This window comes from Symsagittifera roscoffensis, chromosome 6, assembly GCF_963678635.1.
Source record: "Symsagittifera roscoffensis chromosome 6, txSymRosc1.1, whole genome shotgun sequence".
Classification (NCBI taxonomy): domain Eukaryota; kingdom Metazoa; phylum Xenacoelomorpha; order Acoela; family Convolutidae; genus Symsagittifera; species Symsagittifera roscoffensis.
Genome location: NC_087067.1, coordinates 20,601,411 through 20,626,294, shown reverse-complemented (window position 1 = coordinate 20,626,294; position 24,884 = coordinate 20,601,411). Strand labels below are relative to the sequence as shown.

Here is a 24,884-nt window from a genome sequence, read left to right as displayed (position 1 = left end):
ACCCCTCACAGAAACCGCACGAAATCATACTCCCACTCCTGGCCTAACCCACCAGAGAGGACGTCCTGAGCATGCTCTATAGCCGGCCTAACCCACCGCGCTACATCCACTCTTTGTGACCACACTTCTATTTTTAATAAGAGGTACTCAAGGGTGAGTAACTCTTCAAAATAACCGAACTAAAACAAAAAGCTTTTGTGAAAACAACTAACCAAAATCATAATTAAAACACCAAACTAATAAAAATTTTATAAAATGTAAATTATACCTTGCAGTATATAAATCAGCATACAACACCAAAGACGAACATCCAAAGACAAAATGACCCCACTACACTCGAAAAAGAATGGCCAACCACAATCAATATGCCGTCCACAATCACAACTCAAAGGATTTAGAGTACGACTTGACTTCGCAGAAAAGGACTTCATTGAACTAGACCAATGACCACCTCGATGTTCAAGTATACGTACAGATCCGAGTAACCAGGCATCCCCTCCACGCACAATCTCCACGCCATTCCCAGACAAGGTCAACCCAAAAGAAGTTCTCTACATGGAACAGAAAAACCTGACATAGCCAACCATTCTGAAATCAGATTTGAGTTTGTTGCGAAAACCCAGTCGTTGTCATGAGAAGACACAGCGATTGAACCTGGAACTTCTCTAACAAGAGAACCCAGAAGAATTATGATGTTCGCCAAAAACCAACGTCCATCATCCATCCTTTGAATTGCAGAAAGACTATTCTAAAAAACTCTGTAAAACCCGGATGGGTGGAACCTGATCTAAACTACATTTTATGATTGGATAAATTAGATATTTTACCATTGTAAAGTATTTAATATTAACCAATCATGATCCATCTAACTAACAACCCACTTATTTGTAAGTGCTGAAATTACTTGTAATTTCAGCACCAGAGAGATTTGAATTTAACTTAGAAATTAGTTGACTCTCCAAGCGAACTTCAGCAGCCGCAATAAACCAGTATACCCTAGATCTATTGAGCCTAGCAGAGACTAGTTAAACAACCTGAGACTAGATAGTATAAGAGTAAGATTAGGATCGGTATCAGACTAAGAAGTTGCACGAATCTATCCGGCCGAAAATAAGATAGCGTGACGAGCAGACGGTGTACCCTATCCGAAATTACTCTATGAGTTAACCACCTCGGTTATAACTCACAATTCCAACTGGCCAAAAATTAATATTTTTTGCGCAACATAACATCAAATTTTCACTGTTGTTATGCAATTTTTATTTAATTTTGATGTAATTTCGGCTTCAAGACATGGCGGTTTGTAGATATGGCGAATTGTTGAATAACCGTCTGAAAAACATAGACCATAAAAAACCGATTCATAAATATTAGATGACTTTGAAAAACAGATGGCCTGGTAATCATCGTGTGAACAAGAGAAATAGTGCGACCTTGGATGTGATTTGAGACAAATAATCGAGAAAAACATGTGTTATCGAAACAAGCTGGTATTATTAGCAAATTAGTAGAAAACAAGAATATTGTGAAAAGGGTGTGAACAATTTACCAAGAAAAAAACGATTTTAAAAATATGTTTTATATAATCCAAAAATGTACCTGATTGAACTGAATTGGGTCGAATTTGGTAAAAATTAATTGAAAAGTTTAGAAGCCAATTACTAAAAATTCCTAACAAAAGGCGCTAACAAACTAACTATTATTAGACCAGCAACCGCAAGTACGCTACAAATTTAACTCACAGGAAATAGTTTGAAGATTGGAACTTTCGAAGATGATCCCGGAACTGGTATTGAGATTCGAACTAGGTACTGAGAGAACAGTGCAATCAGGGCGAAGGTCCTGCAAAACAAAGTATATTTTGCCAGAAATTCGCAATGAGACTGAAAAAAGATGTACGGCAGCGTGCACAATGAGTTATCACAAATATATTTTAAGCAGTGGGTAGCGCAGAAAGTTTCATCGGCAGGTCTCTGCCAAATTCTAGAGTGACCATATTTGGAAAAGTTTTCCTTTCGAGCATTTCAGAGCATTTTAAGTCATACTATGCTTTAGGTTTCGTTGCAGAACTATTGCGAAAAGAGAAATTTTTTGTCGGCCTAATTGATTTTCCATGCACACCGAAAGCAATATAAAAACTCTAACTTTCAAAATTGTTCTGCTGCGCATTACGAGGCCAAGCTGTGCAATCTGTTCCTTGTATGCGGATTCCACAACAGGCCAAAATCAGATTTGTCGCGGAATCCACATCATTGGTACTTTTCTTGGATTTCTTCAAAACAACTAGCTATACTCGCTTGTTGTGGAATCCGCGACACAACAAATGTGCCGACAAAATTTACTTTACACTCATATGTACGCGGAATCCACGGAAGTTTTGTAAGTGGAATCCACTTACATTTTGGAACATGTTTAAATACTTGTCTCTGGAATCCAGGAACATACAGACACAAAACTTTGCGCCTATCCAGTGCACAGTTTGGCCTCGTAATGCGCTGGCGAATTTTTGAATGTCATTTTTGGGCAGTTTTTCGAAAGTTTCGGCAAAAATTACACTCAAACACTTTTAGGGTTGCTCAGCTAGAAATGGCTCTTAAATTAGTACCAAATGTCGGACGCTTTTGAAAAGTTTGACAGCCAGGACTGAGAGAGGAGGAGGCATTGACTTACATAAGTGACACGCCCCAGTTGTATTGGGCAAAAGAAGTGGCTTCCTCGAATAGAGCCAAACCAACTAGAGTTATAGTTGGTGCAATGCAAAGGGGTCCCACGTATTTCAACATCCAGCCCATCAGACCCGTGAACCCAACTAATACCTGGAGAAGGGAGGCAATCAGGATGGCTCCTTGCACCTGAAATCATTTCAAATTATGTACTTTGCGAACATACAATTTTTGTAATAAATAATTCGCAAGAAATATGATGTTTTGATTACTTTTTCACCTTACGATTTCTCATCTTGAGAAAAGAGGTAATATCAGAACTGGTCTTGAAATTAGTGAACAAAAAATTCCTTCCTGCTGAAAACTCAATTTCGTTTATTATATCGAATTTGTACTAGTTTTTTCAATTTTATACATAAATTTAACTTAACTAAATTTTATGCAAAAGCTTAACTTCCTTTTTTAAAGGTTACTGCCGAAAATTGAATTTATTATATCAGGCATACGTCACTGATTAGTTTTTAAGACAAGTGAGGGAATTTTGACAGAAGAGAGTTCCGTAATTACAATTTATTAACAGTTTTATTAGTGCCCTCTTGAAAAAGAGCAGTATCCTGAAATAAGTACATTTTCATGCTTTTTGCAATGGATTTGACTTTTAATCAACATACAGCTATATCTACAAACCGCTATATCTTGAAGCCAAAATTGCATCAGAATTACATAAAATACATCAGAATTACGTGACAATTGCATAACAACAGTGATAACCTGTTGTTATGTTGCATAACAAGATATGACGGTTTGTAGATATGGCAGTTTGCCTACCACCAATCAATTTGTGGCCCAAATTGTTTGTCTATCAGTTTGTTACTAAACGCTTAAACATCCTGAACCCCAGTCCATTTAAAACTTTGCGGTGATAATTCATTTGAAATCAATACGTTTAACCTACTTTTTTCAAAATATAAATTTTTGTAAAATTTTATTCGAAATCAGATTCAAAATTGTATTTTTTTAAACACTCATACCCTCTTAAGGGGCTCAAAATTAGTATTTCTACATCTTGACTTGAATTGATATCAATACGGTTTAATCTGATTGGCGAAACAACTTCAAATAACATGGTCCAATATTTTCATTAGAAGTTACAGCTGATAAAATTTTTAGCCGAAAAGACCAATAATAAAATTTTCACGGTTCACTTATGGGTTGAAACTATTTTGTTTATCTGACAATATTCCACCAAAAGACCAATAATAAAATTTTCACGGTTCACTAATGGGTTGAAATTATTTTGTTTATCTGACAATATTTTTGGCTTTGTTTCTTTCAAATCTATAACAAAATTCTACATTTTGGAAAGTTTTTATCTGCTGAAAAAACTCCACCTATTTGGATCTTCGGATATTTTTTTTGTGTTTTTTCATCTTCTGGAAAATTTATTTTAAAAGTTTGGCAGTGTTGCTCGAGTTCGGTTGGTTGACATTAGCCAATCGGATTCGACTGCATACATATCAGTTCAAGATACGAAAACATTGATTTTGGGCCGTTTGGTGCATAAGACCCCAGCGATCTTTCGAAAAATTATTTTTCATTTAACAAAAACACAACTTAGTCGAATCCCATGGCATCCTCTGTAATAATTTTTTGGAAACTCAATTTCTCAGCTATCTGATTAGAATTTGTGACAGTTTGCGTGCGAATAAATTAACGTTTGTTTGAATGAAATAGTTTCACACAGTTAACCAAGAATTTGAGTGGAGGTTAACACACGGCTGCTGCGTAAAAAATTCGTTGTATAAAAACACCCAAAGTGTAAAGCGAAGAAAGAGGAGGAAGAGAGAGAAATATTAGCAAAGCTATGAACTTAAGCTCAAATATATCAACCAGCCAAAAATACGTAAGTATTACATAATAGGTGTCTAACATTTATGTAACAACTGCGAAAGTTATGCAAATTCATTCACATGTTGTAAATTTTCGGCTGGCTTATATACTCCGCGCATTTAATGTTGGTTTATAATTCGGCTGATTTATTTACTCCCAAAATATTGGATTTGTAAAGTTTGACTGTTATATGGCAAATACCCATAACTTTATAAAAAGAAGGCCAAGCACATTAAAAAAATATTATAAAACTTGAATTTAATTTATGGAGAAGCTAACATCCTCCCCCTAAAATGGTTAAGCGCCTTCCTTTCAGGAACGCGTTTTTTACACGCACCCCTAAGAAACCTTAATCTAAAAAATCGGATATTAACTTGTTCTGTTTAGAAGGGAGAATGTTAATTTGATCGCAATTTTTTTCAATGTGGGTAAATATTAAACGAGACTGCTCAGGGTTCTGACTGCCCTGAAGGTTCTGACTGCCCTTTAGTTGGTCTCGAATGATTTTGGCAATTTAAATATTAGCAAAGCTATGAACTTAAGCTCAAATATATCAAAAATTAAGTCATGCAATGTGAGACATGTGTGGATTTAAATAAAACCAATTAGCTGCCTCTATTCAATTTGGAACGATGTTTTATTGCGGGAAAAGAAAAACAAGCTCTTAGACATGCTCATAGATATTTTAGACATGCGCATGTCAGTTTACTTTGGTGGTGTGCACACTCAGCTGACTCCATGCAGATCAAGAGATTATTTCCCAGATTTTTGAAAAAGCGTTATGAATGAACAAAAACATATATATTCCGAACATATATATTCCTCCTTTTCTCCGAAAGTCGGAACAAAAACGTAAGTTTGCAAGTTTTAACAGCGCTTACTGCATTCAAACAGGTCATTACAAAACGCCGAAGAGCAAAACAAGAGCATGCTGTTCAAGTGCACCAAATTATCTTTTTAAAACTCAGATTTACGAAAACTTGAGAAAAATTAAAGCAATATATACCGGGACGCAGACCAAAAAAGGAAGTTAGCCCCAATCTAATTGCTATTTGAAGTAATTAAAACAAGCAAACTCTCCTGAGTCGACGTCAAAAGTTTCTTAAGCTTTAAATCACGCCGGCAATAAACAAAATTTCTCAAAAAAAAATTTGTTCCAACCATTTCAAACTTGTTGAGAAATTTTGTATTTGGGTGTTTTAGTTTTTTTTTCGGCACAAAATCAGGTACCACATAAGGGATTATATTGGCATAAAAAAGAAATACAATCCATTTTTAATGGATTATAATTGATTATAATGGATTATATTGATATAAAAAATAATGGATTACAATCCATTTTTTATGGATTATAATCAATTGTTTTTGTTATTTCATAGATACTGACTATAAAAATGACAATAGAATTGATTATTAGCCATGGTACTCCAGTGCGGGAAAATTAAGAAAATTTCCTAACTATAGAAATTTCAATCTATAAAGATGTCATGCACAAAATTTGGTTATCAGAACTGACAACTTATCTACCAGTAAAATAGCTAGTAATTATTTGATCCGACTTTCGAAGAAAACGGAATATATATGATCGATGTGGTTTTTTTATTCAGTCAATTTTCGGCGATCGAAATAATATTTTTCAACAAAAAAAATATACACCATTGAAATTTTTTTACCTCCGTTTATTTTTTGCAAAGTTCTGGGAGTTTGAAGTTTGCCCATTTGCTCTTGCTCTAGACTATTATACTCGCGCTTTAAAGATATCATTCATAATGCGGAAAGCGTTACGCGAATTATTTATGCGTGGCAAATTATTCCGCACAACAAAATAGTTCCAAATCGAGTTGAGGCTGGCTAATTGATTGTAGTAGTTTCATACGACTCCAATTTTTACACATAATTTTTGATTTTGTCCAAATTTTCTAAATTTTCAGTTTTTTTTCCAAAAATTATTCAATATGGATTAAGTGGCAGAGATGTAGGGATTCGGAACATTCAGATATATTGCCCTGATATATGAGCATTCCATTCATAATGTTGAAAGCGTAACGCGAATCATTTATGAATGGCGAAGTATTCCGCACAACAAAGTCGTTCCCCATTTGAATTAAGGCAAGATAATTGGTCGTATTATTTTTGTACGACTAATAATTACACGCTTGATGTTCTATTTTGTCCAAATTTCATAGTTTTCCAATATTTTGTTTTACCAAAAGCTATTTCAGACTAATTAAAAGTCAGTCGGAACATTCAAGGCTTTACGAGCAGTCTTGTTCGTTTTGGAGCAGGCTTAGTAGAACTTTGCTGCTTTATAACCAAAATTAGGCTACTTACGGAAAAAATTTTGCTTTTTTTGCTAAATAAATTTCGATGCAGGGGAGGGGGGATTCCCTTTCAATTCTGGTTGCCAAATCCGCGCGCCGGAAAAACGGATTTTCTTGTCAAATTTCCAAGAAACGCCTAAAAATGCCGTTTTTTGGTCTGTTTTTTGAAAAGTTTTCTTGCGACCCAGAAGTTTTTTTGACAAAATAAGGTCTTTATAGTCTTTTTGGAGAGCTCGGAAAATCAAATCGGTCTACCTAAAAAAAAGGTCCGCTAAATTTTAAAAAAGGTCCGCAAAGTTTTCGAAAAACCGCCATCCCCTGTCTAGAAAAACTTCTGCGCACGCCAGTAAAGGTACTTATTTATGAGAAATGCAGAATCTTTTACACAATCATGTAATAGTTTTTGAACTTAATTCTGAAATAAACGCTGTCTTAAATTTGACTTACCTGGCAAATTTTCCGGTGCCAAACAACTTCTCCTGAAACAATATATGCATTGTCATAAGAACTGATTCATATATTTATGTATTAAGTTGTTTAGGAGAAAAAAGCAAAAAACTGTCCAAATCAAACAGTCCTCGCAAGAATTTATTGCGTACTACTGGTGACCAAATACTCTACCTATTTATAAGCCAAACTGTTGTTACGAAAAAATGGACCAAAAAATATTATCAACTATAATCCACTTCTACCTTCTGCGACTTCTCTTCAGACTTTAAAAGTCACACAGCGTGTCACTCTGCGACCTTGAATGTATAGATAAGGTCACCTTTTTTGTAAGCAGTTTCTTTACATTTTGCATAACGACTCAGGTGTTCTGAAAATCAGTCGCTATATTCTGGAAATTAGCCTCAATTAACTTGAAATTTTTTTAATGGAATAAAAACCAGTTTGTTCAATAAATGTGAGCCCTTGCCTTTAGATTGATCAATATTGTTCCGACCGCCGTATTTTAGTCTTTTTGGTTCTTCAAAAAAAATTGCAACACAACATCAAAAATCATAAATAATCTGGATTGAGTGTTATAATCGAGAGTTATAATTTTAAAACATTTCAAGGCGATTCGATTGATTGACATTGAAGTCTTTCCTCCAAAAACTTTCTCAGCTAAATCAATGCTATCTTAGAAAAAGCTCTTATTTAAACAGTCAAAAATTTTGAGTTTTTTTTTCGGAATTTTTTGGTTATAATTTTTTTTTCGAAAACTTCAAAAACAATCTGCAAAAAATTAGAAATAATTTTTGAACTTTTTTAAATTTTGTATGTTAATCATAATTTCAAGATGACTTTAGTCGATTATGTCTAAATTACTAGCATTTCAAAGTTTTTTCGAGTTAAGGTTTTACTTGGTTTGCTTAGCTCTCGTCTTTGACGCCACACAGCGCACAAAGTTTTGCTTTTATTTATTTAAGGTCATTTTTTTTCTGGGTTATTTGCACAGAAACCGGCTAGTTTGTTATTAGATGGAAAATCTATAATCTGTTAAGTATAATATTTGTAGGGCTATTTTTTGCGCGTGGTGTGATGACAGAAACGGGAGCTAAGCAAACAGAGTCAAAGAACAACTCGACAAAATTTTGAGGCCCGTAGCATAGTGGTAGGGCGTTCCCTTTGTGATCTCAGATCGTGCAATCGATGCCTTGCTATCATTATGATAGTGTAGGAGGTCGAGCTGTGACTTGATCTCTGGCTTCATTTCTACCACAGCCTGACCGACTACGACTGCAATAATTTTACCAAGTGAGAAATGTAGACGCAAACAAAAGCGAAGTTTAGTCGCAAATCAAGGAATTTCGTTCATCAAAATACCTCAGTCTGGAATGTGGGGAACCTCACACTGACTATGCTGAGACAAGTTGATTAGCTTTTCATAGAAATCGCAGAAAACGCTAGAAATATATATACTTTTATACTTTTTAGGGGGGTTCTTCACATAAAGTTAAAACGTTGGTTGCAAAAATTAATCAAAACCTTCGGGCATCAAAATCAACCAGAAAGTTCAGGGGACAGAACCCTTTTTTTGAACATTTTTATCATCTCCTATAAAATTGCCTTAAATGTTGGAACTCGTTGTACACAATAAGACAAAAACATACTCATTCAATGCAAAATATGCATTATATAAACCTTCAAAAATTTGAGCTTAAAAATTTTGCACCAGGAAAACACTTTTGCGCCAGTTGCTGATTCGAATTTTTTCATCATGTGGGTCGCAAAGATCGTGACGTATCTTCTTGTCTGCGAAAGCTGACAGAATCGATATTTGTTGGCGTTGACTTTCCCGGGTTGAAGTTCCACAATTAATTATTGCTTTTTCTGTAGTATCCCACTGATTGCTTTTTCTAGTTTTTTGCAACGCTAAACCTACATTATTTCATGACTTTTTCAATAATGATTCCGTAAAAAATCAGAGCTAAAATTCAACTCATTCTAGTAGCTTTCAAATGAGGATGTGAGTTAATAAACCCTACAATTTCTCAGCTGATAAAGCTTCGTGAGAGAGAGGTAGCATATAGGTTATTTATAGCTGCTTCTTCGCTAAAATTTAACCAAATTAGCGGTAATCCATCGATAGAGTTTGCTATTGTGGCAAGGAACAACCATAATTCAGTAATGGCAATCGCTGTTTTGTTTTTGCTTTTTTAAATTTTCAATGAGAACGCAACCCGGGTGTTAATACGTTTTTTCAGTCACGTAAAACTGAAAACTCCAAGACTTGGTCACAACATCTATTCAATAGTGCAGAGGATAGATTTCCATAGTATCACAAGCTCTTTACTTGTTTTGAGTCATAACTTGCCTGATACTGGTTCACAGCTTGGGTCTTGACTAAGCAGTGCAATTGTAGGCGCCAGAAATGAAAATGTGCCTCCTTGGATTATTGGCAATCTGAAAAAGAAAACCTAAATGTTGTTCAATTTTAATCATTTACAAATATGAGTAAATTAGTAAAATTAATCAAACAATCACACTCGCATTTCGTGTGATTGTATTGAACAAAATATTGTTCTGAATTGAAGATTCGAAAATTTACATTTAATTTTGTGTGCCAACTCCAAAACGTTATGGATGGTTGCAAAGTCAAAAAACAGTGATTATGAGAAGGTTGCGCTGGTGAACCTCCAGCCACTTTTGAAAATCACGAAGATGCCATTCGGTTATATTTCAACCAAATTGAATTATTATGATTATTATTATATTTATAGTGAAAGCTATAAAGGGAATATATACTAAAAACTGGTGCAAATTTGGCTTTTTACCGAGAAAAATTTGAAGCAACTGTTGAAGTTATTCAAAAATTAATTTTTTTTTGTGCTAATGTTTGCACAATGACCGCTTAAATATTTTGTATTGCATTTCAACTTTTGCGGCAAATTTGAAAATTCTCCGAGTCTATCTTGTAAGTAGCCTAATTTTTTTGTTATTTTTAACCCCTCCGAGTTTTACCTGACTCCAACGGTGCACTGTAAGAATGTGGCGATGCCGGAGACGAAGAAGATTGTTCCGAGCAGCTGTGAAATGGCCAAAAAGTTGTCTGCTTCCACACACAGATGGGCAGAAAGGGCAAAGGGAAGAGCAAGGGTTGAACCGAACATTGTGAGATAATGCTACAAAAATATACTTTGAAAATATTTTCAAATTAAAAATAAGTTTCAATAGAGGTTTTTGAGCAGCTTCAAAAGTTGAGAAAAAAACGGCAACAAGAGCCTCTACAAATGTCTCGAAACTGAAACATTATCAATTTGCAAACAATTTCAGTAACTATATTTCAAAAATCAATGTTGATGGAACTATGCTTAACATAGCTTTGTCCAGTTTTTAAAGCTTCAAAATTTTTTCAAAACATATTTTGAATCAGTCCATAGCTTGCTGAGTAGATTAATTTTGAAACCAACCTGGAAGACGTTTTTCATTTGAAAATTAACTGCAAAATCAGAAATATTTCAAATTTTGATAATCAACTAAGGGCGTTGATCTCCTATTCGAACCTGAAAACCGAGGATTAGGCTGAGTGCTATGGGTGGCTTGTCGTCGATTTTCCAGGTCAATTTGTTCGGATCTTCATCATGCTCGTTTGGGGAAGGGTGCTCAGTTTCTAGTTGAAGTTCGTTGTTCATCTCACTTTTAGTACCTTCTTCGCCCATTTTCATAATACAATTTGTTTCTTAATTGGTTCTATTTTTTAAAAACAGCAATTTTCAAGGCAATTTTAATTGTTTATAATTCAGTTATAATAATATTTTTTTTAATTAATGCTTTAGAACAAGTCCTAAATAGCTTCAATGCGTTAACTTTGAAACTGGATTTACAGGATTTCAGAAGTGTAATCAAATAAATGGTGTTGATGCTTTATCAAAATAATAGATTTTAGTTCATGCGCTGTGCAAATTACGTTTGACGCCATCTTAACCTTTATTCTAATGAGGGTTCGCTTAATTCTTAGGACAAATATTTAGTATATTTTATCTGAGCTGACATGGCTTTTTGTATGATTATATCAGCTTCACTACAATAATAAGCCTTTTCCTTCTCATTCACTTTACACAATTGTAACTTTTATGGCTTTGATGCATATGCTAGCAGAGCAAGGTGACAGGTGATTCATTGATTCATGAACAGACACTGATGAGCATAAAATTTTGTCAGCCAAGCTTTGCTCAAGGTTAAGCTAGCTTAGAACTATTCAACTAGTTTTGCGAAGAGTTTTCAAAAGTTTGCTGAACCAGTTTAAAAAAAACTTATTCACAACAAGGATAGCCGGTTGCTTAGCACAGAATGTTCCGATCACAGTCTTAAAAAAACTATTTTATACTTTCAAATTATTCCTCACTAGCATTATTCGTCGTTTTTTCGGCGTGGCGTGATAAAAAGATCTGAACGAAAAACAAGAGCTTAAGCATATTCAACAAAGATAGAAAAATAAGCAAATTAGAAAACATATTTTGAAGAAAAGTGACTAGAAAAACAAAAAAAAACCAAAAAAAATTCAAATTGTTTTCACTTTTTGCAGTTTTTTGAGTTTTGAAGTTTTTGATTGCAAAAAGGCGCTAAAATGCTTAATAAACTAAATTTACTCTAGTAAAACTAAAATTTTACGGCTTAACGTAAGTTATTGTAAGCTTTTAAGCCATTAAAATAAGCCACTGCAAGCCTTAAGCCGCTAGCTCTATTGGCTCGAATTAAGACGAAAAATCATAAACCTGTTTTTCTCAACGGTGGAAAAATTTCTTAAAATTTTAAAAGATTGTTCGAATTGCGACTAAAAGGGCTTTAAAGCAATCTATCACTCAGCTCTCTCCGATGTTTATTTGTGGTAGCTAATTCGCATGGAAAACAAAAAATAACTACAAGAAAAAAAACTAAATCATATTTTTGAAATGGTCGGAAAAATAACATTTTTCACAAAAGTGCACTGTGTTACACATTGATCAATTTTTTTAACCTGACTGAGACAACTATATCTATTACCAACTCAAGCTTCAACTCCAGCATAATGATGGTCTTGAACATTTTTCGGAAGTTTCTTCCGTTGCATCTCTCTCATTCTATTTTGTTATACAATAATGGAATACCAGAGATTCTACAACCTGCCCCACAAAAAATCAAATCTTTTATAAAACTTATTAGGAGAAGACCGTAAGCAATGTGTAAATCTTTAAATCAACTTCACACTGTCAATTATTCAATTATGACAAAAAAATTTGCCTAGTCAATGATTTGTTAAACAAAACTCAACAAAATCATGAAATTATTGCAATTTGCCGATGAAACAAGTATCCTATGTACAGGAAATTCAATAACATCGATTGTCGAAATATTAGAAAAGATACTTGAAAAATACTGAAATCATTTTTGCCCTCAATGTTGATGAAACTAAATTTACTATTTTTGCAAAAAATTTCGAAAAAGTTGATTAAAAAACATTTAAAAACTTCCACAAAAGAAGCACGACAGGTGTCGTGCAGTTTTATGAGACAAAAACCTTACCGTTTGAAATGAGCTAGGCAAATACTGAAGCAAATTGACTGTTTTATTTAATCAACACATTGAGACGACATATGATACCAAAAGAAACAAGAAATTTGATTTTCGAATTCTGAGTTTTGTCTCAACTATTGTTAAGTTTTTGATATCTAAAAAAAGTTTACTCCTGTCTCAAATTAACAAAGTAAAGAGGCAAATCAGCTAGATATGGGAAATTTTTTTGTGAAATCTACTTGCTCGCATCTACTTTACATGGTGGCCGCTCCTAACTTAAAAGGTTCGAACACAATCTCAAACTATATTACTAAACAATTTTATGACTTGTTTCTTTTTCAGAAGGCGACAGTGCAAACAAAGTCCATGCGTGGCATTTCATGCAGATTGTCTCAGTCTCGGTAATTTAACCGAAGGATTACCGCTTTCTTTGTATAATCAAACTTTATCGCGTTCTCTCTCTCTCTCATGAGTCGAAACTGTGCTACTTTGCCTTTTTTCGTCAAAAATGTGTTATTTCTCAATTAGTCATTTTTCTATATCAATTAACTTATGCTTTTATTTTTCAATATTGTACTATTATCGTTTATATTGCTATATGTTGTGACTATTATGCAGCGTTTTGTTACTTTGCACTTCTTGTGACTAAAATCATTGATTTGAAATTCCGAAACAAGTTGTTCCGAATTGAGTGAAAAATCATCTATAAACTTTATATTTGTTGTTGTAATCGGACTCACGGGTGTCCTGATTTATGCGCACAATTGTCAAAATCCATTTAAAGCTCTGACAAAATCTAAGAGAATTTTTCACACACAACGGGATCAAAAGGGTCATCCTGTGTTGGTCTTCACGTTTCTCAAAAATGATAGCAAATGCTAATCTTTTTTTTTCGTTCTTTCAACTTTTTTGTTACCCCACTTTTTGTTCTGAAATTGAGTCAGAATTTGGAGGTCAAAATTGGGAGTTTTCAGGTGTTTCAGCTAATCGCTTCAATAAGGAAAACCTAAAGTCTGCGGTTTATTTTCTTTCCCACGGTCATACGGATCACGTGGTGGGCCTTAATCAACCTGAGTTTTTCGAAAGATTAAAACGCTATACCTTACAATTCCGTTGTCATAAAATTTCAGCTAAATTTTTAAGTGGACTGCCGCTTTATATTCATTCAATTCCATGTTTAATGCCAGTAGAATCAGAGATTGAGGTAATATTGAAATTTTCAACTGAAGGCGACAAGACGGATACCTTAACAGTCAAAAATATTCCTGCACTTCATTTCCTAGGCTCAGTAACTTCTCACTAGTTTCCAAAGAGAAATTTGTTCTTTTCATTGGTACTTCAGATTGCATATTTTTGGCAGTTTTCCATTAACTAATCAAATCTTTTATAAAACTTGATAGGAGAAGACCGTAAGCAATGTGTAAATCTGTAAATCAACTTCACATTGTCAATTACTCAATTATGACTAAAAGAATTTGTTCGAGATCATGGTTAATTTGCCTAGTCAATGATTTGTTAAACAAAACTAAACAGAATCATGAAATTTTTGCAATTTGCCGATGAAACAAGTATCCTATGTACAAGAAATTCAATAACATTGATTGTCGAAATATTAGAGAAGATATTTGAATTATACTGGAATCATTTTTGCTCTCAATGTTGATGAAACTAAATTTACTATTTTTGCAAAAAACTTCGAAAAAAACGATTAAAAACATTTGAAAACTTCCACAAAAGAAGAACGACAGGTGTCGTGCAGTTTTATGAGACACAATACTTGCCGTTTGAAATGAGCTAGGCAAATACTGAAGCAAATTGACTGTTTTATTTAAATCAACACATTGTGAGGACATAAGGTACCAAAAGAAACAAGAAATTTGATTTTCGAGTTCTGAGTTTTGTCTCAACTATTGTTAAGTTTTTGATATCTAAAAAAAGTTTACTCCTGTCTCAAACTAACAAAATAAAGAGGCAAATCAGCTAGATATGGGAATTTTTTTGTGAAATCTACTTGCTCGCATCTACTTTAAATGTTGGCCGCTCCTAACTTTGTTTTGTTACTTTACACTTCTTGTGACTAAAATCATTGATTTGAAATTCCGAAACAAGTTGTTCCGAATTGAGTGAAAAATCATGTATAAATTTTATATTTATTGTTGTAATCGGACTCACGGGTATCCTGATTTATGCGCACAATTGTCAAAATCCATTTAAAGCTCTGACAAAGTCTATGAGAATTTTTCACACACAACGGGATCAAAAGGGTCATCATGTGTTGGTCTTCACGTTTCTCAAAAAAGATAGCAAATGCTAATCTTTTTTTCGTTCTTTCATATCTTTTGTTACCCGACTTTTCTTTCTGAAATTAAGTCAGAATTTGCAGGTCAAAATGGGGAGTTTTTTGATGTTTCAGCTAATCGCTTCAATAAGGAAAACCTAAAGTCTGCGGTTTATTTTCTTTCCCACGGCCATACGGATCACGTGGTAGGCCTTTAATCAGCCTGAGTTTTTCGAAAGATTAAAACGCTATAACTTACAAATCCGTTGTCATAAAATTTCAGCTGATTTTTTAAGTGGACTGCTGCTTTATATTCATTCAATTCCATATGTAATGCCAGTAGAATCAGAGATTGAGGTAACATTGAAATTTTCAACTGAAGGCGACAAGACGGATACCTTAGCAGTCAAAAGTATAACTGCACTTGATTTTCTAGGCTCAGTAATTTCTCACAGTTTTCAAAGAGAAATTTGTTCTTTTAATTGGTACTTCAGATTGCATCTTTTTGGCAGTTTTCCAATAACTAATCAAATCTTTTATAAAACTTGTTAGGAGAAGACCGTAAGCAATGTGTAAATCTGTAAATCAACTTCACATTGTCAATTACTCAATTATGACTAATAGAATTTGTTCGAGATCATGATTAATTTGCCTAGTCAATGATTTGTTAAACAAAACTAAACAGAATCATGAAATTTTTGCAATTTGCCGATGAAACAAGTATCCTATGTACAAGAAATTCAATAACATTGGCAGTTTACAAGAATTCGCTGTTAACAACTTTGATAAAATATACATTGATACAACTTTTTTGGGTTTACATTCCTTGTTTATACCTTCTAAGCAGAGGTGTTTTTAGCCTTCTGTCAAGCCGTATCAAATTGCCCTTCCGCATTTTAAAATAACGTGGTCTATTTTCGAAACCAATCTCGCTACGGTCATGAGTTTTTGTTGAAAGATCTTGCACTCTGATTCAAAACTAAAGCTCAGGTTTCGTTAGATCAGTATCAATTGTAAAAACTTGTCCCGTCAATCAAAATTGGCTCACCTTAGATGCTGAGATCATCAAAATATGTTTTTGCAAACTATTGAGCATCAAATTCAGAAATGCTCACAATTATTCCCACCTCAAATTTTTTCTAAAAATTGAGATTATGCCTGAGAAGTTGGTTACGGATTCGGTACTGTTATTTTTGTCGCTCTTCAACTGAAAAGTAATTTTTTTTTTGATTCTGCAGTCTGAAACTACTACAATCTTCGTTTGTACGAATAAAGATACCACATTTGGTACTGTGAAACCTTTACACCTAATTAACAAAAAAGTCAGAATCCAAACACGTCAAGCAAGGTGTGCAACCGAAAAATTGTATTCAGTAAGAGAGGTTAACAAAAATTTTAAGCGGAGGTTATCTCGAAAAAAATACCAGAATGCAAGAAGCTAGCAGTATGCACGGAATATGCACGGTCAGTGAAACAACCAAGGCGCGCTGCTAATGATGGAAATTTGAGGGCTGGGAGATGATGCAGTGACTAATAAAAACGAACCACCTGGGGAGATTGAAGAGAAGTGAAACGCAAAATTGACCAAACTGCTCCCCGAATTTTCAAAGGGTATAAATTATATATATATTTTTTTCTTTTCAATAAAATGATCAAACTGCTCAAAATAATTAAAAACAAGGAAATATTTTTCTAACCTTATTTTTTCCGCTTGTTTAAGATTTTTTGAGTTTTAAGAAAAAAAGATGTTTCAATCCAGTTGATCTGTTTTTAACAAATCAGTTTCAGTTTCATTTTCAATTTCAATCAATTGATCAGTTTCAATCTACCCGTCCTTTATCATTATTAAATCTCTCTCACGAAACCTCTCCCCCAGTGCACTTCTAAGCCATCTCATCTTAAATATATGCTGTTGATTTCTGAACCAAATACCGAACGAATTAAAGGTTTTATTCGATGATTGTGTTTCCAATAATCCCAAAAACTGAAGAAACTCCTTAATTGAGGAAAATTTTTGGGTGATCGATACTAAATGTTGACATCCACCAATATAGTTAAATAAGGTTTTAACATTTTTTCGTTGATTACACTGACAATGTTTCAATCCTTGCTTTTAATTTCAGCATTGCTATAGATAATAATTCCAGGTCTAGTTTTCAATTTTTTTTAAATGAAATCAATAAAAAACAAAACTGCGAAATCTATTGGAATCTGCTTGCATTTGCCGATTCCGCTTATAATTTTTTGTGGATTCAACTGACATTTGCGGAACCAACTAAAATTTCGCAGAATCATTTGATAGTTGCGAAAACCAAAGCAACAAGCTATATTATTCTGTTACAGAGTCGGCATCAAAACAAATGTGCCGACAAAATTAACGTTTAAGGTTTTTGTACACGGAATCCACGGACATTTTGTAGGCGGAATCCACTTACATTTTCGAAGACGTTTAAAGGTTTGTCTCTGGATTACAGGAACACTCAAACACAAAGTTTTGCGCCTATCCAGTGCACAGTTTGGCCTCGTAATGTTTCTATGCAGGCTGTTGCTGACTTGTAGTTCAAATTTAACGCGATGTTAATCAAAAAATTTCATTCTTAGTTTTTGATATGTTCAAGTGCTTTTAAGTGATTGTCTTTCAAATGAATACCGAATTTTTCAGTTTCAAAAAATCCAGATTTTTTGTTTATACATACCAATTAAACGTTTGCCTTTTCCACAGTTAAAGATTTCTGTTACTTATCCTTAAATTAATGCATGCCATCTATATCGATACATCAAAAAAATATTCACATATTTTTTTGTCCCAGCTCGTCTTCTGGTCCAGAAAACTGGTTTAAATCAGCATCTATTGCAACTTTTTTCGCCTTGGTCTACTTAAACCTATTCCTTTTTTTAACATTGTAAAAAAAATTCGAAAATGGTATCCCTAATCCTATGTTTTATTGTCTTTTGGTGCTGAATCAGAATTATTTCAATTAAGAATTTAAAGTTCTTTCACCAAAAGTGAACGTCGTAAAATGGTCCCAAAAGAGAGAATCTTTGGTGTTCAGAGTTCGAATCTATGAGCAGAGGGTCACACAACTCGACCCTTTTTCCTCCCCCAAAATTTGCAGGAGGGGGAAAAGGAAAAAGAGCCCACAACTCTGTCCTCTAATTCCGCTACTGACTATTGGAATCATCTCTCTCTCTTAAAGTACTCCGTCCCCACTCACTCACACACAAACACACACACACACACACACACACACACACACACACACACACATACACATACACACACACACACACACACACACACACACACACACACACACGCACACACACATACACATACACACACACACACACACACACACACACACACACACACAAACACACAAACACACACGCACCGATGTTTGAAACGGTTTCAGTCTGTTACCGACGCTACATTGATTTAGCGGAATCAGGGGTCTCCATTTATATTTCTCTGAATAGAGTAAATGAGACTTATGAAAATTGGGAAATGCCACTTTATAATACGATCTGGCCAGCTGCTTTTAGGAAAAAGAGATCACGTGCAAATGTGAAAGCACGCTATTGATACTGAATTTATATGGCATTACTATTTGAATCACGTTTCGATTAAGTTCAATTGGTCATTGGTTTTTAATTGTTATGAATTACTTCAAACATGAAAGTAATTAAACTTCATCTAACAGTTGCGTACATAAGGGACAGTGTTGTCTAAATTGCCGGCCATACACGCTTTGGTCTGTTTTTACACGCACTCTAGTCCGGTAGTTTCCATTCGAGTGACCCGAGTAATGGAGAATTGCACTGTTGGATGATTCTAGAAATTCCTCGAATGTTCTCGAGTGAGTTTGGTTGAAGATTGTCTGTCGTGCTTTGTTGTCGACAAAAGGAGCTACAGCTCCTGAGTTATACCCGAAGATTGTGACACCATCACATGTTTCGATTTGACCCGCTTTCATATCGATACCTGAACAATCAAACTTATAACTTATTTGGGAAAGTTAAGAAATGTTTTTAAATAAAGGCCTGCATGTACTATGCTCAAATGAGATTGGCTGAAAAACATTTTTTTTCTCGCAAATCTCCCGCGCTAACTTTTTAGGGGGAAAATTTTTCATTTGATCCGTTGACTTAATCAGGCGCACTTTCTACAAAGTCAAGCTTTCAAAAAATTCAAAAAAAAATTTTTTGCAGAAGTTTTCAATAAATTTATAAATCATTTTGATTTTTCGATTGTAGGGCGGACTAAGAGGAATGGGACGGGAAAAGGGTGAAAACTTACCTTCTAGCACCTTACGTCATTGCCATGCTATGGAACAGAACATCTGTTTTCAAAAAAGCACCGTTTAAACTAAATTTGAGAGGGAGCTCGCGACCAAAAAGCTTGATGCCATGGCTCTTTTTCCTTTTCCACCCCACCTACAATTTTATACTATTGAGTTACTGTTCACATTGTCTGATCGTTATGAAAATTGACATGCGGAGTGATTAGGCTGTGCCAAACATATTTGGTCATCATAATTAACCTTGTAAAACTACTTGTTATGCCATAAAAATGATGGTCTTGTGAGGTGGGGTGGGGGGCGGAGGAATTGTGGTCGACCTGAACAAGTCGACTTTAAACTTAACTTTCATCAATAATTTGTAACTTTGCCCTCCTCGAGAAGATCCTAGCTCATCATCGTGGTTCAGCAATCGGTAAGTAGATTTTTTGTTACCATAAACAACTTTTCTCATAAATCTGTAGGACATCGACCTTGCTTTTTATGGAGGCTCAAAATATAAGCCCCTGCTTACTAAGTCACGTGAGGCACGCTCCGGCTCTTTTTCCTCCCCCCCCTCACATATACATCAATTTTATGTTGTAACGAGGGGTTTTACAAGGTTAAGTATGAAGACCAAATATGTTTATCATAGCCTATTTAGTCCGCATACCAATTTTTGTAACAATCCGATGATGTGAACAAAATTTTACTATTAAAATTTCGCTGGTGGGGGGGGGGGGGGAAGGAAAAAGAGCCCACGCTCCTGATTATTATAAATTTATGGTTTGCGTACCTGTTGAGTCTTGTTTTTTCTTCTATATGGGTGGAAAATGATCTTTTTTTTTGGAAAACTTGGATTATTACTTGGATGTGTCTAGTTACTTTTTGTCGGCTTAATTTACAAAGCGAAAATGTTTTTTTTCTTCAAACCATTTTAAACTGATCTAAGCATTTTGAGCTATAATTGAGAGTCATTCCGAAATTTGTAAGTGTACCAACTCCAATTTTGCCAAATTAACGTTATATGTTTTGTGTTTTTTCTCGCTGAATGGGGTTCGGTTTGTTGTCTTAATATAATCGGTTGTCCAAACTTTAATATTCAAATTTTTCTTAGACTACATTTTCTTAACGGTTCATTTGGTGTCTACATAAGTGTTGTCGTCTTCTTTTGAACGTTTATTAATTTTGAGGCCTTTTGTTATTATCGAACATTGTGTTTTCTGCTCAAATAATTTTTGCTTGTTGAAAACCATTTAAGACAATTGGATGAATTTTTTGAAGGTTTAGTTTTTCTTACAATTTCTAAGGCAAATTTTTACCAATTTAGTCACTTCTATCACCTTTGTATTCAAGAAATTTTTTTGTGTTTTGTGGTCATGATCGTTTAATATTAGGCTGTTAGAATAATCTCAAATTTTCGCGAGAGGTAGAAACTTGTCTGCTTTTTTATGTAAAATCAAACAATCATATTCTTTTTTCTTTTGATAAACCAATTTTTCTGATAAAATTGATAAGAGGAGTTTTTTTGCAATCATTTCAGAATAAATTTAGGCTTTATTTGTTTAACTAAGAAGTCAATATAGAAAAAAATATATCACCTTTTAACAAATACGGCCAGCAGACATTTGGAAAAACTCAAGTAAAATAATCACATCCAACTTTGAAATGCACCTGTTTTTCCTTCAATTTTCAAGGCTTTTTGATAAAATTAACCCAAATCGATAAGAAAAAAATGTGCAGCAAAATCTCAGCTGGAATCAGCATTTGAAACTAAGATTCAATCAAGAAATCAGCTAGAAAAATCAAAAGAGTTGCGAACAAAAATTGAATGTGAACAACTGTTAATTTTTTCATAAGCAAATGCGCTGTCTAGGTAAAATCTGATCATGCCGTTCATTGACAGTTAAATACTGTGCGCTGGAGGCAAATATATGAGACGCGCGCCGCGCAGTTCCCTCAAATGTAACCAAGGGCCGAAAACGTGTTGATCAGTCAAAAGTTGTGACGTAAAGAGACCGAAAGGGTGAACCTGTGAGAAGTAAGGGGTTAAATTTCCTAGAGAAGGGGGTAATTTTAGTGAAAGGAGAGCGCTTCCGATAAAATGAGAGCGCTCTCCTTCCAGCTCTATCTCTATGCTTTCATTACTCGGTTACTGTTTCCTTACCTTTGACACTGAGTCCCATATGCTTGCAGTGGTCCTCGACTGCCTCAAGTAAAACATAAAAGAGTCTCGAATAATGTTCAGGTGCATAATCCGTCCAAATATTGGCTACATATCGCATCAGCATGAAGTTCCAGCGATTAAACTTCATTATACCATTCGCTATTCCACCCTGGCCCGTTCTCACCAGGTATTCAGGGGCTAAATCTATAGACTTCAAAGCAATTATGTCAGCATCTACGTAAATGCCGCCGTATCCGTATAACAGAGCAGCCCGTAAAATGTCGCTATAATGAATTCCAGTTAAATGCTTCAAACTTGATCTCAAAAATCGGTCGGTTTTGAAAATTCCTTCGAAAGGTGATCCTTCTACCGCTTCATTGGGGTCGATATTTTCAATAGCAATGTTTTCATAATTATTAAGTAACTTCTTTTGTTCTGTTGTAGTTTTTTCTTCGTTTAGCCCAATAACAAACAACACTACACACCATTCATTCCCTATGTAACGAGCGATACTTTCAAGGGCGCATAAATTTTTGGGAATGACGTAATCTCGCATAGTTTCAAGCATAAAAACCCGATTATTTTTCCACGGTCGTTTGCAGACAGGGACTTTTTCGCGATTAACAATGTCAATTTTGTATTTGTTCGTGTTAAGAGGTGTTGGCACTTCGAAACTCTCTTTGGCCCTTATTGGCGGGCAAATTTTGGAGTTATTGGCTACAAATCTGGGATAATTTCTTGATACGTTTACCTCACTAAGCGTGTCCGGGAAAAAATAAGCCCGACAGTTGAAAATAATATTTAATAATGTTATAGATATGACAATAACCAATTGTTTTCGATTCTTAGCAATGAATTTTAACGCCATTTCAAAGCTCCAAAAAAAATTTTTAAAGAAATTAAAACAAAAGTCAACAATCAAAAGTTGAGAAAAGTTACAACTGCCATAACATTATCAAATATCTTAAATGCGATGAATTTTAGATTTTAGTTAGATTTAACAGTGTTTTTTGTTCTTCTGGCAAAATAAAAACGAAGGATGCAACTTGTGCTCTTCTTGGAGAGAAAACAGTTGGATGCGAAAAAAAACAAACGATGCTGCAATTATACACGTGAAAGCATAATAAGAAGCATGAAACGAAAAAATGAATCAAAGTAGAAATAGTGAAATTCAAGATTTATTCATGCCTCATTTTAAATTGATTGACCGGAAGTGTTTAAAGCTTCACAAGAAACGTTCCAGTTTTTCTTTAGTTTTGACTCAGATTATAGGAAGATAAAAATTAGATCGGAACAAAATTAAACCAACAGTTCATTCATGGTAGAAGCGCGTTATGATGATACTAGTTAAGAATATGACAATTTGTCGCCAATTTAAAATGTCGTCATTTTCCGCTGAGATCCAATTGAGAACTTCTTCATCTGTCCTTGGTTAAAATCTGCATGCGATCAATGGTGCTAGGAAAGTAAATCTCATACTCTAGCATCAATCATTAAGTATAGATCACGAGTTGTGGGGCGAAGACATCAGAATTTTATCAAGGCAGGCATAAGAACGGTCTCCATAATGGTCATATTTTGGTATTTGTTAAGAAATTTATCCTCGAGGGAGACGGTCAAAAAATGAGCTCTTCAGCCTTTTGCTAGAATAAAAAGCAGATTTTGAAGAAACTTTGCATCGCCCGATGACAAATAATTAAATCTCATTTTTGCGATTCGCAGAGGATCTATGAAAAGCTTTGCAGCCTGTTTAAACATAGTCTGATTTTCTTATTTCCCCACATTCCAGAATTGAGCGAAGCTGTCTTTTTTGCTACTCAAGTCGTTTTTTTTTGCGTCTAGAATTTTCACGTGGTACCACTTTTACAGCCGAAAGCGGTCTGGCTGTGGTAAACCTGAAACTGGAGGTCATGTGGGAGGTCGTACTCACACATTATCATTGACATAGCAGGGGATCGATTATACGATCTGAGGTTCACGAAGTGAACGCCTCACCATTATGCTAAAAGCTTCGGATCAAATATACAAATAGCACGCATCATGATGGGCCTTGATCATAATCTTTACTTGTTGCCATCGGGCAAGGAAATATTTCTCTTTGTTGGGCTGTGTAAGAGGCTTCATGAGATATATATTTCTCATCAGTTAACAAAGTAGTCTCAGCGTAATTATTCATTAATCGAAAAAAGACAATATGACGCATTTTTGGGGTAAAAATTTGGTTGAGAAATTTGGAGAAAATTTTGCATTATATTAATTCTGATGACATTCTAAGCAACTTTTTTCTCTTCACTTTTTGTCGAGTCTTTACCCAAATTGAGAAAAACGCATTTGAAAGTTCAAGTTTTGCTCATTTTGTTCGGATAGTTTAAATCAGCACTGTATACATGCTTCCTTGACGTTTTTTAAAAAATCGATAACATAAGATTTTGGAAAAACATCATATCTTTTTTCTTTACGTAGATTCACGAGTCATATTTCTACTGTCATGAAAATATCTCTAGTTTTAGATGGACTGCTATGTCCGAACCAAGTCCCTGCACCACTAACCTGCCTTTTCATTTTACCAAAACAATGTTATTATTAATGGAACAGAATTGCATGCAATTCATGAAGCAACTCATTCCAAGCTCCATAGGATCTTTTTTGAAAAGATAAAAAAAAGAGACAAAACTTGTTTTTCGAAAAAATTGCCCTCTAAACTTTGATTAATGTGTTTCTATCATTGTGGTCGAATTTTTTCTGCTACTCGCAAAGAAACTGGCTAGGTTTTCTTTGCTATAATTACTATGATCAAAAATATTCCCCACCGTTTTCTGCAGGCTAATTTCAATGAAAGAACCAATTCAACTAGCTAAATTCTCACCGAGATCCATCTTAATTGACAATCTTAAGACGAAAAATTCGAATCACAAACATTACAAAAAATTATTTTTCTGATCAGTTCAGAATTGTTTTTACTAGCTAATTCCAAATCAATTTAAAGTTGTTTATTGTTGATAGGGAGCACTTTGATTGGCAAGAAAAGATATTGATTTCTTCGAAAAACGTAATTCAGTTTTCGAAGCACTTCTGTTTCTCCAGAGAATGCTAAGTAGTTCTGTTTCTCCATGGAAAAAAAACAATCCGTCAGAAGTTGATTAAAAATATTGTTTTTATTTAGAGTTGCACAGTCACTTCTATGCTCAATCAAATTGCGTCAAACGTTTCTTTCAAAATTTTGTTTCAACTCAATTTTCGCTTTTAACAAAAAAGCAAGCAATGAAGGTTGTATGTCATATCATGAGACTTGTTTTTTGTTTTTCA

At 34.4% G+C, this 24,884-nt stretch overlaps 2 protein-coding genes across 2 annotated transcripts in view; one reads left to right on the top strand and one right to left on the bottom strand.

Annotated features, from left to right (window-relative positions):
- LOC134847585 (solute carrier family 23 member 1-like) overlaps positions 1-11,288 on the bottom strand; it is a 34,398-nt gene extending 23,110 nt beyond the window's left edge. The window contains exons 1-6 of the mRNA XM_063864684.1: positions 10,864-11,288; positions 10,322-10,482; positions 9,675-9,763; positions 7,322-7,353; positions 2,671-2,852; positions 1,743-1,842 (exon numbers count right to left, since the gene is read on the bottom strand). Of these exons, the coding sequence (XP_063720754.1) occupies positions 1,743-1,842; positions 2,671-2,852; positions 7,322-7,353; positions 9,675-9,763; positions 10,322-10,482; positions 10,864-11,025 (726 nt within the window). The 5' untranslated portion in view covers positions 11,026-11,288. The remainder of the gene's footprint in view (positions 1-1,742; positions 1,843-2,670; positions 2,853-7,321; positions 7,354-9,674; positions 9,764-10,321; positions 10,483-10,863) is intronic.
- Positions 1-24,884, top strand: part of LOC134848516 (activating molecule in BECN1-regulated autophagy protein 1-like) — a 407,400-nt gene that overhangs the window by 208,696 nt on the left and 173,820 nt on the right. The gene's annotated exons all lie outside the window — the stretch shown is intronic.